The following is a 15,243-nucleotide window of genomic DNA, read 5'->3' as shown; positions in this document are numbered from 1 at the left end:
TGAAGATTGGCCAGGACATGCAACAGGCCCAGAGGTGGTGGTCAAGGTGAAGTCTCCACGGTCGACGCGTTCACGCGTTCAAGTCACGAGCTAGTTACTCCGTGACACCCAGGCGCCCACACCTTTCCTCTCGCCCTCACTGTTGGTGCGCTGTTCCGCTAAACGTTTCTCGTTGACATTGAACTTGACGTTCTACCGCTCATCGCAGAGCTTGTGCGATGCGGCCAACTCTCGTACGCCTTGTGCGCGTTCTGCCACGCTCCCAGGTCGACCCTGCTCTTCGACCTGTTCCCCCACCAGTCCGGTCGGACGTCCCGCAGCCTTCCCTCATCGAGGTTCTTCAAAAGCGCAAGGAAGACGCTGGTGCGGGCTACCCGTCAAATATCAGGATAGAGGCATTGGAGGCCAAGACGGCTCTAAGGGGTCTTCCTCGAGAAGCGAGGAAGTCCCTAGCGGCGATGCTGAAGGAGCACTGAGGCAGAGGTACGTCTCGTCTACCATCGTACAATCATGTCCTCATAGGTTCTTGAAGTGTCCGTTGTATGGCATACAACTTACATGCCAAGCGGATTTACGGCGTTGCGAGGCATGTTACACGACAACACGCAAAATGCTCTAGTTTACAATCCGTGTGGTGATGGTAGTCCTGCATTCTAATCCTATCTCATAATGACTCTGGATCTCTACTGCGCACGCTCGCGGCCCTCCTTGAACGTTCTCTCAAGAAGCTCGTTGAACCATTCCTTCTCCTGTATTGTCAACCCATGTGCGGCCCCGACCTTGATCACCAGCTCCGCTTCCGGCATGTGCTCCTTCAAGAAGCGACTATCGCTAGGGTCTATCAAGTTGTCTGTGTCCCCCGTCACGATGATGACTTTCGGTATTGCAGACGATATTTTCCGCAGACGGTCAGGGGAAACGTGGTGCGTCAGGGCAGCGGCCATTTGCGATATGGCCCCGAGGAACGTCTGCGGACGTGTCACTGCAATCCGCTTTTTGTACGCCTGCGCATCCTTGAGAGAGCGTTTGCGTGAGGGAGTGCCAGACGGTACGTACCACTGTCTCGATCTCTCTGTTCGTTCGACCTTCTGAGTCCGTGGGGTTCTTGGCGTCCAGCCACTCCTTGGGATAAAGCATTTCCAATACGTATGGTATCTTCTGCTCAGGTTCCTTGATCATCGTCGTGCGCAAGAGGTTCTTCAAGCCGATATACTGGTGTTGGAGTCTAGCAAGTTTGAAGACAGCAAAAAGTTTCGCTAGAACGGGCTCACCGAAGGTAGCTCTACTAGGCGTCGTCTACCAGCTTTAGTGACGACCAACGATAGGGAGACGATCCGTTCCGGGATCTTGAATGCTATTTCTGAGTGCTCTTGTCAGCATGCGCATATATAGGGTGACCCGTAGTAATTGCGAACCAAACCTTGAGCAATCATGCCACCGAGGGACACACCAACCACATGTATCTGACGCTTCTCCGTCCAGCCGATGTAGTTCAGTAATATGATGACGTCGTTGGCCATAGCGCTTGTGCTATCAGGAGCACCATGAGGAACCAAGCATTGACGGAGACGAATGATGAACTCACGTATACGGCCCACGAGGTGCTCCGCTGTTGCCCACTCCTCTATTGTCAAACACAAGCACGGAGTACTCCGGCTTGCTACCGAAGTAGTCAACTTGGGGCAGCCACGCAGCGGCGGTTGAGTTGAGGCTGATGCCACGCCATTCCGTTTGAGCCGAGCCTCAGGACAAGAGGTATGGCCACGCACCCCATGATAAATACGACCTTCTCCGGACCTGTCCCGTGCAGTTCGTAGTACAGTGAATGACTCTCCAAAGGGTCTCCTCCTTGATGATTAATCTCTGTAACTGGGCAGAGACCCTTGCCGGTGCATGTTACGGGGTTAAAAATTGTCGATGGCTCCTTGAAGTCTCCCGGAGAGGCGGTGGGCATGACCTCGCTCGTCATAGTTGCTCGCTTGCTATGCCCAGTATCGTTCACCGTAAGACTTTATGTAGTATTGCAACTAGCCGTCGTTTGGGGTAACGAAAAGCGGTATGCCGCCGTTGGGGTATGACAACTGAAGGGGATATCGGTCTCGCCGGATTAGAAGGTTCTCACTGGAACTGAATATTGTCAAAACTTGTACACAACGGCTGCGGGGACAAGACTGTGGCCAATGTTTGCGATTACCTACCAGTTATCACAGTGGTTGTATTTTCCGCGTCCTAAGGGATATTGGTGAGGCTGGGCATAAGTACTAGTCACTGAGTGTGAACGAGTGCATCGGGACAGTGTCGTCATGACTCTGAGAAACAGATTATGTTGAGCATGGGAAACACGTGCCAGATATCGTCGGGCCGCTCGCTCCAAACATGGAAATTCAGGAATGCCGGATCATGATGATGCCGCGCAGCACCAAACCTCTGCCTCTTGTGTCGTCTATGTACCAAGTACACCCGCTCGATGGCCCAGTAGCGAGAACGGCACCCGTGAACTTGCGCTCCGTTTAAACGAGACTCCCGCCGGCCCGACATCCGTGGCGTCTATGGGACTACGTGTGCCGTGTACGCCGCAAACGAACATTCTCCCACCGCCTCCTACTCCAGCAGCTAAAGCGAAAACCACGCTCCGATTACCGTGGACGGACACAGCTGCACAGGCACATATGTGGTACTCCCAGCTCTTGCTTTGAAATATTCCGCAGGGCAGTGACGCACGCACAGTGATAATAGCGGCATGCAGCTGCCGCGTGTCTAGGCGGTGGACTTTGCAGTGTAATCGGAAACATTTGCCTGTCGAATGGGTGAGCATCGATGGATGCTAGGTCTTTTGGCGTTCGTATGAATTTTCACAGCGCAGGACCCCTCTCTGGTGTCTCCAGGGAATCGGGATCATCATGATATTGTATCCGTACGTCACCAATTTCCCGTCCCTGCTCACTATCTAAGTCTGTTCGCATGCAGCTGTTCACGCAGCATTCAGTGAACATATATTTGCTTGCCACCGAACCGGTCTTGTGTCCGGCCAATACTCCACCCTGGACACAAGCTGAACGTTTCGGACTGGGCGGCAGCTGGGTCGCCTGACGCTCATCGCCTTCTTGCATCTGTCAAGGATGGTATTCGAAGGTCGGCTGTGGCCCTAGGAGAACCACAAGGCTGTAGGAGTCGCTTATTGCCTGAGATATAATGGAAAGGCGAATCGTCGATATCCCAGCGTCCCCTTCTGCCCCCTTCTGCACTATCGTCTCGGGATTGGTTATTGCCGCTGGCAACTCCCACCCACGGGTATCCCGCCAAAAGCTGTGCCAATATATCAACGAATAATACAACAGGCGCGATCAAGTTCCTATGAACCTGCAATGCTGGATCGCTGGATCGCGGAACCGTGTGACGATTCGGTGGGATTGATCGAGTCCATCTGAGGCGAGTGAGTGTTATAGTTCGAAGATTCATCGGTTCACATGTTTCAGTACAGACGCTACAAGTACATCATGGCACTAGTTCAAGGACGAGGGGGCGATGCCTGGACGATGCCCTTCTCAGATCGCTGGCACACGTTCAGCACGATCAGCCCTTCGAATCTTGGGGAGAGTCCAGATCATGAACACCGGCTCCCAAGAGCCGTCGGAAATATTGTGCAGTTCGCACAAGGCCAGCTGACCGAGCTCGAGAGGCACGTTGCGGTACGTCAATGGTCTTCGCGCTTTCCGCTCCCTGTCCTACATATAGAAAATATGGATATCAACGCTATATAGTCCAAGACAATCAAAGGTGCGTACGATGTACTTCTCCATGTCTTCCGCGATCTTGCGAGCGAGTACCTTGTATGCCACGGGCTCCATCTTGGTCGTAGACCGCCGCGCTGTGATCTGTCTGGTGTATGGCTCTGCTCCCGGGAACTACGGCATGAGGCCACGTTAGCGCGGCGTCGTGGCGGCGGTTGAGGAAGCAAGCGTACGGGGATTCTGAGCGACAGCTTTGTGGAGACATGATCTCCAAGCGGCGCAGGGCGGTCCGCGTCCAGCAGGTCGGGGCAGGCCTCGTGAAGTGCTTCCGTGAGCAGGACCGGCTTCAGGCCCGGGCGAACGAATCTAACTATGCGACCAGTACCCTGGCCCCGCCCGCCTCCATAATTGTCGAGTGGAAGTATCTCCCATCGCGGAATGTTTTGGGCCAGACTACTGCATTCACTGATCTGGTCCGGAGCGAGCACGCTGTGGTTCATTTGGTATCTCGAAGCGGTCCACATCGTGTTCTGGTCTTCCGCATATTGGCGGGCGTACGTGTGAGGTGTAGCCGGTCGCTGAGGCAGGGAATGGTGAGTGGTTGCTGTACTTGTAGACGATAGAACAACTGACGTTTGGTGAACCAGCGAACGGAGTATTGGCGCGGCGATGGTGCATATCGGTGCGAGGTATCGGGAAGGAGTCTGCTCTGCAGATGCGTGTCTCTGTGGGTCTTGGTCTTGTAGCAAGCTTCTGCGCGGGTTTTAACCATCGGCTGAGCGGCGCAAGGACGTAGGGGCATCTATCCGTCGTCGACTTGTGCACGCATACACAGATATGCTACTCTCTGCGCCGTTGCCAGAAGAACCGTGCCGCCGCGATCAATATCCGGGCAGCGGTTCGGGGGGCGCACCACCAGTATCGCAATATGTGGACGGGCGCGGATACCACCACTATCCTTGGGCATATCCGGATGGACGACTCCGCGGCGTGGCTGCGCCGAGGGTAGTTCGTGCGCATGGGCAGAGGTCTCCAGCCGCGAAAAGGGACGAAGCGGCTCGGTACTCAGTAACATGAAGGCAGCCCGAAATGACAAGCATGCGGTGAAGGGTTCGTTCGACCGCTGACGGCCAATTGGCGCGGCGCACCTATGCGCAAGCTGCCCCGACGGAACCTGATCGCGTATCCATCGCGCACATCCGGGAAGATGGGCATCTAGATCGTCTTGAATATCTGCGTAAGTGTTTAAGTATGACTCGGACTCGACATATCACCGTGGGGGTTAATCCAGACACGCATCGTACTAGGATCCACCATCGCGAATCCAGCCACATAGCGGATCTCCAGATTTCACACGTACGGTGCTTGTGGACTTCGGCCAGATAGGCGGCTACATCATCGGTTACTCACCTCCCAGCAGCGGCGATGCAGTCTTTTCACGGGGTCAGATTTGTCGTTTCGAGGCGAAGGAACGGGTGCAACAATAGGGAATTTACATTGATCTAGCTTTAAAAATTGGCCGTAGCGGGTGCTGTCCTCGGGGAACTGTCTTCTCACTTGCGGTTCATCTGGATCAACGGAGGGATGGCGGGCGGCGCAATCATCCAGATGTTCGCTTCAGCCTCCGTATGTACTCATGTCTGCAGTGTATTGTGTCTGGATAGACGCAGAGTTCAACCATCACAATCTGAGGTCCGACGTGGAAAGGAGAACGCAAGCCTCTACACCCAATGGCAGCTGAGCGGCGATACGCGATGTACTGGGAATGCTCGATTCACAGCGCTCGCATCCTCACTCCTCCACAACACTTCCCACTGCCAATGGACTAGTCACGCTGTCCTCTAAACCTCTGCGCTGCAAGCCTCGTAAAATTCTCAGCTACAAGGATGATAGTCGTCGCGATCATCATTGTTCAACTGGTACTGGATCCAATCACCGCCTGCCGCAGCACTGGCGCTCTGGAAGTCCAAGCCAGCAGCCTCGGTGTAATGAGGAGATGGTCTTCCTATTCTATGGCCCGTGCCCTGCGCGGTGGTGGTCGAGTACCCTTACAAACAATATAGCGGCAAAAGCGGATACACTGGGCAGAACATATTTCCCCCAGACTTCTTTCGAATTACCGGCTATCCAACATGCTTCACACCAGCCAAGTGGCGGAGGTCCCGCCATATTACCCATCAAGACCCACAAGGAATGTCGTCTGAAATATCCAGGTGTGTCATATTGTAAATTTTCCACACGAAGGATCACGCGCAACGATGGTCACTGTGAGGCAGCTGAAATTCATCATAACAACGGGTTTTCGCCAGCCCTTCCTCAGCATGCTACACATCCTACGCATCGACGACATATAGGAGCGAATCCATGGCCATTGGGACTAATGACGACGATGAGGGAAGGAGAGGCTCAGGAGAGGTTGGAGACGCGGGAAGTGCTCGAAGCCTAGCGGTGAGTTCCACAGGTAGCGTGATCCGTAGGCGCAGATATAGCAATGTCATACAAGAGTCGTAGGCTGCGCGCGAAATTGTGAGTACTTGCCCCATGAGGCCAATTGGGGTGTTACATACGAAGGGGAAGAGAGACGATGCCAGACTCCCTACACGACGCGGATCCTGATTTCGGGTTGCCAGGAGCCTCGCGAAACACGATAGAGCTTGGTTAAGAACATGTTTCCCAATGTGAGGGTCCGTTCTTCGTACTGGATAGGTCCTGCATTATCCTGCCGAACACTAGTTACCCCGCCATATAATCAGAGCATGATTGGAGTAGACATACCAAAAACTTCTGCATCTCCTCAGCGATGGTGATTGCAAGCCTACCGAGCGAGATGGAGTCGGCGTTCTGGGTTGTACGGATGGCGTATACTTGGCGTGCGTAGAATTTGCACTCGACAACCTGTCAGAGGGAAGTAATTGAGAGGACAGCTCTGCGACTCGACACTTCAAGTGATAGATACACTCAATGGACTTACGAACCTGGATTCTGAGCATGATCTTGGTAGCGATTCCCATTTCCTCAACATTGAAAGCGGGCGAGTCCGGGTTGATGAGTGCTCTGGTAATGCCGCCATACGCCTCTCCCAAGTTGACCCCAAGCCCGCCCTGGCTGACTTGTTCGAAGTCAATGGTCTCTCCTACAGGACCATACAGTTCTTGAGTCAGTATTGGCAGATTGGAAACAGGCTGTGACGTGATCAGCCGCTGGTCATCTTCAGGAGCTTCTCAGGCTACTCACATAATGTGAGGCAGCCATCGCATGATCTGCGATCCAGCTGAAAGGTGAGGGACGATTGGGGATTATCTGGATGGGTTAACGGTGGACAATGAAGGGACACCCTTGGAGGAGGTGCAACCTGAGAAAGCCATCGCGCATCAGCCTGATAGTTTTTATATCCGGGTACCCGCGCATGGGAGTTCAGCTGCTGGGAATAGAGAGATGCATGTCGATAACTTGATAAGTCCTCTCATGGGCCACCGCTGAACGTTATTCCGTAAGACGCCCCCGGCATAGTCATGCCATGTGAACGTCTTCAAGGAAAGTCATTCATCATTTGGTATTGAACGGTGGAGACGATTCCGGAAGCGTGTGTGTGGCATCTGTGAAGTATTGGAGTCTATCCTCCAATCAACTCCCTGCCACTGCATGCCATCTGCCGCTACAAACCCATTAATGTCCTAATGAGGCAGCGAGGAGATCCTTGTCACTACCACGACGAATCTTGGGAACAGCTCGCGCGATATGCGCAGTAGACCGTGCAGATACTGAGTCAGCCTTCCTGGTGCCTTGCTCGATCATACACCCAGGCTCGGGGGAAAAGAGGGGAGGTCCAGTGACCGACACGCTCTGATGGGCATTGTATATCTCAATACGCTTCCTGCCAGAAAGGCAGGACACGCAGCCGGAGAAGTTAATCTGGGACGCAAGAAACCACCAAGAAGGGGGAAAGTTGCGTCAAGATGGCCGCACAGATCCCCAGCTTCCTGGCTCGTTCGAGGAGGGCTGAACGTTACCCCATCATGGAATTCCCATTAAGCAGTATACGTGTGACGTGTAGATGATCCAGACTGACCGGTAGCGCTACACACCCAAGAGTTTTGAGAGATCTGGGCAAACCGTGTAGCTCAGAATGTGTCCACATAGTCGTCGGGGATCGAGGACACCGATATGTAAAACATTAACCCCCTAGCATTTTCCTCGCAACTCCCGTGAAGCGATCGTGTGCTTGGCGAAACTCTCTTTATGTGAAATATCAACTTTAAAGTGATTATCATACTCATTGCTGCCCTACGGAGACGTCGGGGTCAAGGGACCACGGATCTCCAGGAGACAAACTTTGGAGTCGTGAAGAAGACATCAACGGAGCGCATTCTGGACAGGGCTTATATATCCGTCAGACCGATTGGATCCGTGTCGCATCTCGTCACCGCACTGGAATAACATTGCCACAACTCGTGATCAAGATGCGACATCGTTCGAGACCTCGACACCAGCGCAAGAGTATATCCAGGTGGCATGTGAAGCAGTTAAAGTACTCACGACGTGACGTAGACTCGAAAAACTTGTGCCCTTGCATTTTGGACTGGGTCATGGTAAGGACCGAGTTCCGTTCTGGATACCTGCTGATGTTAGCAGGCAACCGTATGGAGGACAGGGGACGCGCCATTGTAAGTTCGAGACGGTTGCGATGGCGGCGCGCCGACTGCGCTCCGACTATTTTGGCGCCCATCCATACGCGCCTCTATGGGTGTTTGTTGTCACTGTCCCCGCGATCGCCGCACTCACGATAGAGCCGATCAGGCATGCACTTTCTCTAACTGCATGGGTAAAAATTGCTCTACACGGGCGTGAGCCATGGCCAATACGTCAAGCAGCCTACAGGTCAGACCGCTCAAGACCGGAAGCTGCCGTAGTACGGTAGTGAAAGAGACTCGGAGCAAGGGGGCGGTGGTGGTTCAATGGATAAATTGTTGTAGAAAAGTAAATACGCGCGTCTATTACTATGGTCTGGGAGAGATTGGATACGTAAAGAAGACTGAAGAGGAACGGATATTACGACCGTGGATGGTAAGCTAGTGGATTACGGATTATGCTAGTATACTTGTAGGGTTGAGGCAAAGGCCGACAGCTACGCAGGAATGAGGCCAAGGATGGGTTGCCAGCTGGAGATTGAGACGTGGCGCAACCCTATCAGGACAATCCTCTCGAAGCCATGAAGCCCGGGTCCGAGTCCAAGGGAAGGTTCTCCCAAAGGCACCGTTTGCCGCTGAAATGAATGTCTGTAAGTTTCGAAGATGTTAGTAGGACGTGGATAGGAATGGTACCTTCATGTAATCAGCGATTTCCTTTGCAATCTTCTCGGCTAGTTTTGCGCGGGTGACCGACTTTCCGTGGTTAGCCGGATTTCTGACATTGATTTGCCGTTCGTAGGAGGGACAACTAACAATCTGTGGCGTTATAGCTCAATCACGAAAGGGTCCGTATGCCACAGCAGCCGACATACCTCGAGTCGAATGGATTGCTTCTGACTGAGATTATCTCCCGAAAACACGGCATCATCTGGTCCAAGCAATTGCAATGTTCCCTGCAACGCCTCGATCAAACGGATGTATCCGGTTGTCTGCGTTCTGAACAAGATGGGATACTTGGGCTGGAAGCGGCGTTTGGCTACATATTCCCTCTGCGGTAGGTCGTGATAGGGTGCTGCCAACACATTTCCCTGAGAACGGAGCAAGTTCAACCAACCATCATTTGTGACGATACTGGCAACATACCTGGCCCTCCTGTGACCCATGGAAAGGGCCCTGGGGGAGCGGAAGCACGGGCGGTTCGGCATGATTCATCACAAGTCTGTTATCGCGCCAGTATCGTGCATACATCTCCTGCTGGGCACGGTAGATCATCTCCGGGGTTCGTTGAACGTATACAGTGTCATTAGGGACATTGTCAACCCGAGGATTGGCCTGCGCGAGGTGTTGTGGGTCGTCCATCGAGTACGCATATGAATATGTCTAACAGATAGAGAGTTGAGAGACGGAAGCGGGTCATCGGAAGCGTAGACGAATGACCTGTTGGTTGCGTGGATCCATACTGGGTGGGGTCTGGTCTGGAGAGTAGTAGACTTGTCGATGAGGCCTACTGAACCACGCTCGAAGCTTATATCCCCAGCTCATCCCCTCAGCTGATGTCGCGTAGTTGGAACCTGCCGAACATCTCGCTGCGCCCGTGGCCTTGCATAGCCGTAGATACGACCGAGCCGCACTACAGTACATGATTTAGTAGGTCTGGGTTGAGGTCGTGTCACAGACGAAACGTCAGCTGCGCCTATGGGCGTACGGGGCAGCCCAACACGCCGCCGACCGGTTCCTGGCCGTTCCCCAATTTCACTGTCGCATTCGGGCGGCACCGCAGTTCAAGGCGCGTTTGGTACGAAACGACCGGGTTGTGGAACTTCAGTTCATACCCGGAGTCGGGGGTTGGGCTGCGCCGATGGAGAAGGTCCGGGAACAAACAGCGTTAGGCAGTGCAGCACCTTCATAAGTATGAAAGGAAGTCACCAAGACTAGCGCAGGGAACCGAGTCCATCTTGTGGGTCCCGGCGAACAGCACGGAGAGTGCACTTCCGGCTATTCCTTCCATTGTAATCTGAGTAACTTGTTTGTTGGCGGGATCTGGTCGCTTCGCGAAGACGCGGCACAGCATCACGCATTCGAGCGCGCAGATCTGTGCAGATGCAATGTGCGATTATAGGAAACGATAGCTGCAAAGATGGAGTGTAATGTACAGAGATGAGGATAGCAAGCTCAAACCAATGTCCATAACAACCGGACATTCACCGCCGACCATTCGCCTTGCCGCTCGCCTTGCCGTTCGCCTTGCCCTTCGACTTGGCGGAGGCTTTCTTCGGGCGGTCCGAGTCGTCGCCCGAGTCATGACCACGACCAGTCTCAGTGCGCTTCTTGTCATCTGGAAGGCACGTCAGCGTCGCGAACAGGAAAGCTAGAGCGCGGTAGCAACTTACCCTTGGCTGCTTTCCGCTCCAGCTCATCCCAGTCGGCGCCTGCATGTAGAAGGTGGCTTAGTACGTCAACCCTCGTAGTGGCCGTGGATACACAACAACGAACCTTCGCTATCATCTGATCCGAAGTCGGAGCCACTACCCTCATCCTCGCTAGCGTCGGAGCCATCGTAGTAGTCGCTCCCGCCTTCGCTGCTCTCGGAAGGTTCAGACGCGTCCGATTCAGCCTCGAACTCGGACTCCTCCTCCGAATCGTCATCGCCCTCGCTCTGTCAGAGCAGTCGGTCAACACTGCTCATTGCGACAGGGGCTTGTGACTTACCTCTTCACCACCAGCGGCGCCACCAAGGAATGACCAACCACCTTGCTGGAAGAAGTCATACGGATCCTCATTGATCGTCTTCATGATCGGACCCCAGTTCAGGTTGACCGGGCCTTCGCTGAGGGGAATGTCGACAGAGCTGCATGACACTCAGTGCCAGCCCACAGAAGACACCATCGGACACTTACTCTAACCAGTTCTTCACGTCATCCAGTTGAGCACTGGGGATTGAGTTAATGTGCAGCGGTGTCTTGGAAAAGTCCTTGAAGATGAGAACCATATCGAATTGCTTGAGGCCGAACTGCACGCGCTCCAAGGAAGCGATCTCGATATCCGCCAACGTCACGACGAGGAAGGGTGGATCGGACAAATGCACCAGACACTCTGTCGTCGGTTGTAGGCGCACATTTGTCCGGAAGGGCACGCCCTCGAAGGACAATTCGCGGAATGGGATGTCCGGCTCCAGAGGATCGCCGGTCTGAGCAGTGACGTATGTCAGTTCGTTTGACACGAGAGCGGTATAGAACCTTACCGAACCCGTCGCAGCCTCTGCGATCTTCTCGGAGAACAGCTTGAATTCCTTGTTGAGCATCTGACGACGCTTCCGTTCCTGCTGTTCAAGCTCAAGCTCATCTTCATCGCCATACCGATACTTGCGTTTTCGGTTGCCGGTCTCGTCGAACTGTACATCCGACGCTTCACGATAGAATTGGACGTCCTACCACGATGCATCAGTATCGTTATCAAACACAAGTGTCGTAATGCAGTTGAACACACGTGGGCTTTCTTCTTCCCGATCATAATAGGTGCCTTGAGGTGAATGTGTATGATGACCAAGAGCTCGTGATCACATGGTTGGAAGAACAAGTGTTTCACGTTGCTGAACAGAATGTCTGCGGATCGGAGTTAGGTCATTACGCGTTCCGCACGGCAACGCAGGTAGGTACTGACCGATCTTCTGCGATCCCATCGGAGACTGGTATCGCAGACCGTTTTGGTGGATCTCCACCTCGCCAGGAAGCCGCTTACCATCGAGTGCCGGCCTGACAAACACTTCGGGCAACTTCGTGGGGCGGCGTCCCTTGATCTCGATGAGGGTATCTTGTTCGATAACATCCGCCATCTCCTTCTTCTGTTGCTCGCGCTTGTTGACCTCCTTCTTGAGCTCAGTGATCTGTTTCATGATATGCTCAAAGCGGCTCGCGTCGGAAGAGCGGTACGTGATGGAACGGATGAACGTGGCATCTGGGTCTTCGAAGGGCTACGGCAATACGTCAGTCAGACATCGGCCGAACAAGGACAGGTACTCACCGTGTCCTCCTTCTTGCCGGCAAGTTGTCCTGGTGTCTGGAAGTTGACGCGGAGGAGCGTGAGATCCCCCTCCTCGCTCTTGCTGACGTTCTTGATCGTGTTGATGTGGAACGGTACTGCGTAACCGTGGATAGGAAGCACGACTGTCTGCGACTTCTTGTCGACAAATATCTGCAGATAGCGTTGGTACATATACACCACTGCACAAGAGGTAGCTAGAGCTTACCCTAAGATTCTCCACTTCACGCGGGAGAGCGGCCTCCCCTTTGTAACTCTGGAAGCGCTTCCAGCCCTTGCCTTCCTTGCCGCCGGTGCCGCCGCCGCCTTCAGAGAACCGTGCTAATCCTTCTTGATGCAGCTTCCCGTGCAGCTCTCTCTGGTGTTCCGCGATCTTCGCCGCCATTGATTGCGCAAGGTCCTCCTGGGCGGCGCTGCGCGTTTTGTTGCGCAGGACCTTGCCACCAGCCGTCTTGTTCTTGGCAGGCGAGGCATTACCGTTAGCCCCAGCCTTCGCAGTTGGCAGTTTCTTCGGGGCCTTCGACGACTGACCCTCGCCTTCGTCCTGATTTAAGAAGAACATGGTGTCCTTGACAGACTTGACACCAAAGGTAAGGCATGTTGCCTTGTCCGAACCAACTAGGACAGTATCGATGAGTTGTAGCGCGTATCTGCAACACTGTCAGATACAGTCATATTGACACGAAGATGTAGCCATACTTCTTCCCACCCTCTTCCAGACCGGTGAATCCAAGCACGAGGTTGAACACCATGCCCGATCGAAGCTTCCGTCCATTCTTGGACGATAGGATGTAAGATGAGTCGCGGAACTCCATTCCCATCTGCAATAAGGTGTCAAGATGCCTCAATGTTGCGCAGTAAGCAACCACTCACGCCGTGTCCGATATTCTTCGAGAAGTGCGACTCAAGTTCCGGCTTCTTCTCCCTGACGAAGGAGAGAGCGTGCTGGTACAGATCCTTCGCGGCAGCGCCATCCTTCAGAAGGGACAGCATCTCTGACTGCAAGGAGACGAGGAGCGAGTAGATAGCCTCTTGTTCCTGTTGTAGGAGTATGAATGTTAGAAGGCAGCGAACAACGAATGGTGTTCCAGCTGACCTTCGACGGATCCACAATGAAGCTGCGACCAAGGTTGGCACAATAACTCTTGTACCTCATACCAACCGCAACCAGCAATACGCCTTTGTGCGAGATATCGTCAGGAGTCGATTCAGCAGAGGGGCTGATATCGTAACCACTACTCGTCGACTGGGACTGGATGATTGGCTGGTAACAGAATTCTGTCGACCCCCAATCAACCTAAAACAAGCGAGCGACGATGAGTACGTTGGGCGGAATACTTGTCGATACACTCACGTCGTTGAGTCCGCGACCTTTGCTCCAGACCTTCATATCGGGTCCCTTCGCTTTGTCGCCCTCACCATAACCTATCCGAGCCTCAATCTGACCGGCGAATGCTTCATGAGATATCTTCGCTTCTCGATCAAGGATGGTTTCGAGCTTGGGAGCTACGTAATGCGCAAGCAAGGTCGACGTAAGGTTGGCGGCGGTGCGGATGCATTTCTGTGAAAAGCCCATCAGTGAGGAGGTCGGGAGGGTCAACAACAGGAGAATGAGGGAAATCCTAGGCTGGCGAACCCATGGTATAGTGATTCGGTCGGTGCTGAGGCGAGGCTACAGCTCAGTTTTTGATTCGCGGCACAGAGTCCAAACACCAAGAGCGCCCATGGATCTGTTCGACAAGATTCTGAGCTAACACATGAGCTCCAGAGGGTATTGCCAGAATCATCTGGCATCCTCCCGGCATTCCAGACACCGCACAGGAAGCATGTCTGGCAAAGGTGAATTCAGAGGGGTCTTCAATGCGTCCCAAGGATGCACGAGTCGCATCCCCCAGTTGCAGGCATCTTATCAACGGGGTCACAAGGACGAGAGCACCCGTACCCACGCTCCACGCTATACTGGAAAGGAATGACACTCACCAACTCCTCCTCGTCCTTCACAGCGAGGAAGGACGCCACCGCGGCCGACATGTCTACCAGTGTGGGCTTCTTCTCTGCCTCCCCCACTGCCCTGTTCCACTCGTCTATCAACTTTCCGGAAGGCGACTCCTTGGTCAACGTTGCGGCCCGATCGTGCGCGGTGTAGGCTTGGACGAAGCGCGGCAGGGCGTCGGTAGGGGGTTCTTTGGCTTTAGCCTGCACGAATAACTCGATCGGTACCGGTGACTCAGCATTTTTCAGCTGCGACAATATCTTCGCTGCAGGAGAAGCACCAAGTCAGCGCAGAGTCGGACACAGAAAGACTGAGGCAGAAGAACCCTTTGACGCCGAACACAAGATGGAGAGCCGCTGTTTCTCAAACAGGAGGAATGTGGACGGAAACTCAAAACCGAGCAGCCATGTCTAGGGGGTGATACGTAAGAGCGCAAGGACAAGTATGATGCCAGACAACGACTCACCTGGAACGCTGTTCCTTTACGAATTGGCTCGTCCTCTGCAGCGGGGTCTCCAGCAAGAAGTATCAACGCGTCGACGTCCGCTATTGAGGTGTAGTCATGATCCTGCTGTGTGTTCTATGTTGGGGGGCAGGACGGTCGACTGGTTAGTAAACGCAAACAGATACGCTGTGGTCTTGGGATCACACACATTCCAAGCATTGTAGACACTCCCGAGTCTTTTTGAGAACAGCTCAGCGTTGAGCTTGATGCCTGACATAGCCGCGACGGTGAGAAAGCCGGTAGGAGGGAGATGAACGTCGAGGAAGAGGACCGCGAGCAAGAGAGCGCGTCCCGTTGTGGCGCGTCTGGCACGGTCTAGCGGAGTCTCAAAAGGGTGTGACATGCACG

The 15,243-nt window shown here is 53.8% G+C and overlaps 6 protein-coding genes across 6 annotated transcripts; 1 reads left to right on the top strand and 5 right to left on the bottom strand.

Moving 5' to 3' along the window:
- Positions 1-118: 118 nt before the first annotated feature.
- On the top strand, positions 119-832 carry L226DRAFT_530108 (uncharacterized protein). The gene is made up of 3 exons (XM_067679765.1): positions 119-145; positions 209-483; positions 533-832. Exon 2 carries the CDS (start codon positions 219-221, stop codon positions 474-476), a length of 258 nt encoding a protein of 85 aa, XP_067540482.1. The 5' UTR covers positions 119-145; positions 209-218; the 3' UTR covers positions 477-483; positions 533-832.
- L226DRAFT_184872 (alpha/beta-hydrolase) lies at positions 652-2,275 on the bottom strand. The gene is made up of 7 exons (XM_067672732.1): positions 2,199-2,275; positions 1,770-2,121; positions 1,586-1,711; positions 1,421-1,530; positions 1,272-1,360; positions 1,057-1,212; positions 652-1,004 (listed from the first exon to the last, which is right to left on the bottom strand). Exons 2-7 carry the CDS (start codon positions 1,967-1,969, stop codon positions 684-686), a joined length of 1,002 nt encoding a protein of 333 aa, XP_067540481.1. The 5' UTR covers positions 1,970-2,121; positions 2,199-2,275; the 3' UTR covers positions 652-683.
- Positions 2,276-3,459: 1,184 nt separating this feature from the next.
- L226DRAFT_608893 (uncharacterized protein) lies at positions 3,460-4,451 on the bottom strand. The gene is made up of 4 exons (XM_067685982.1): positions 4,365-4,451; positions 3,965-4,309; positions 3,786-3,905; positions 3,460-3,725 (listed from the first exon to the last, which is right to left on the bottom strand). The coding sequence occupies exons 1-4, from the start codon at positions 4,407-4,409 to the stop codon at positions 3,546-3,548; spliced, it is 690 nt and encodes a 229-aa protein (XP_067540480.1). The 5' UTR covers positions 4,410-4,451; the 3' UTR covers positions 3,460-3,545.
- Positions 4,452-6,327: 1,876 nt separating this feature from the next.
- Positions 6,328-6,983, bottom strand: L226DRAFT_566457 (uncharacterized protein; the record flags this gene model as incomplete). The annotated part of the gene is made up of 4 exons (XM_067683917.1): positions 6,328-6,450; positions 6,507-6,626; positions 6,707-6,913; positions 6,966-6,983. 4 exons carry the CDS (start codon positions 6,981-6,983, stop codon positions 6,328-6,330), a joined length of 468 nt encoding a protein of 155 aa, XP_067540479.1.
- A 2,042-nt stretch (positions 6,984-9,025) lies between these two features.
- L226DRAFT_566456 (uncharacterized protein) lies at positions 9,026-9,718 on the bottom strand (the record flags this gene model as incomplete). The annotated part of the gene is made up of 3 exons (XM_067683916.1): positions 9,026-9,175; positions 9,232-9,447; positions 9,503-9,718. 3 exons carry the CDS (start codon positions 9,716-9,718, stop codon positions 9,026-9,028), a joined length of 582 nt encoding a protein of 193 aa, XP_067540478.1.
- A 698-nt stretch (positions 9,719-10,416) lies between these two features.
- Positions 10,417-15,159, bottom strand: L226DRAFT_550141 (FACT complex subunit SPT16). The gene is made up of 17 exons (XM_067682730.1): positions 15,044-15,159; positions 14,857-14,970; positions 14,716-14,800; positions 14,378-14,655; positions 13,752-13,958; positions 13,494-13,694; positions 13,271-13,435; positions 13,097-13,218; positions 12,606-13,047; positions 12,380-12,550; positions 12,020-12,329; positions 11,846-11,961; positions 11,257-11,786; positions 11,069-11,207; positions 10,853-11,015; positions 10,750-10,788; positions 10,417-10,694 (listed from the first exon to the last, which is right to left on the bottom strand). Exons 1-17 carry the CDS (start codon positions 15,110-15,112, stop codon positions 10,561-10,563), a joined length of 3,285 nt encoding a protein of 1,094 aa, XP_067540477.1. The 5' UTR covers positions 15,113-15,159; the 3' UTR covers positions 10,417-10,560.
- Positions 15,160-15,243: the final 84 nt, after the last annotated feature.

The sequence above is a fragment of the Lentinus tigrinus genome (assembly GCF_003813185.1).
Source record: "Lentinus tigrinus ALCF2SS1-7 unplaced genomic scaffold L226scaffold_3, whole genome shotgun sequence".
Classification (NCBI taxonomy): domain Eukaryota; kingdom Fungi; phylum Basidiomycota; class Agaricomycetes; order Polyporales; family Polyporaceae; genus Lentinus; species Lentinus tigrinus.
Note: the sequence above shows the minus strand (reverse complement) of the source record. Positions and strands in the feature narration are given on the sequence as shown.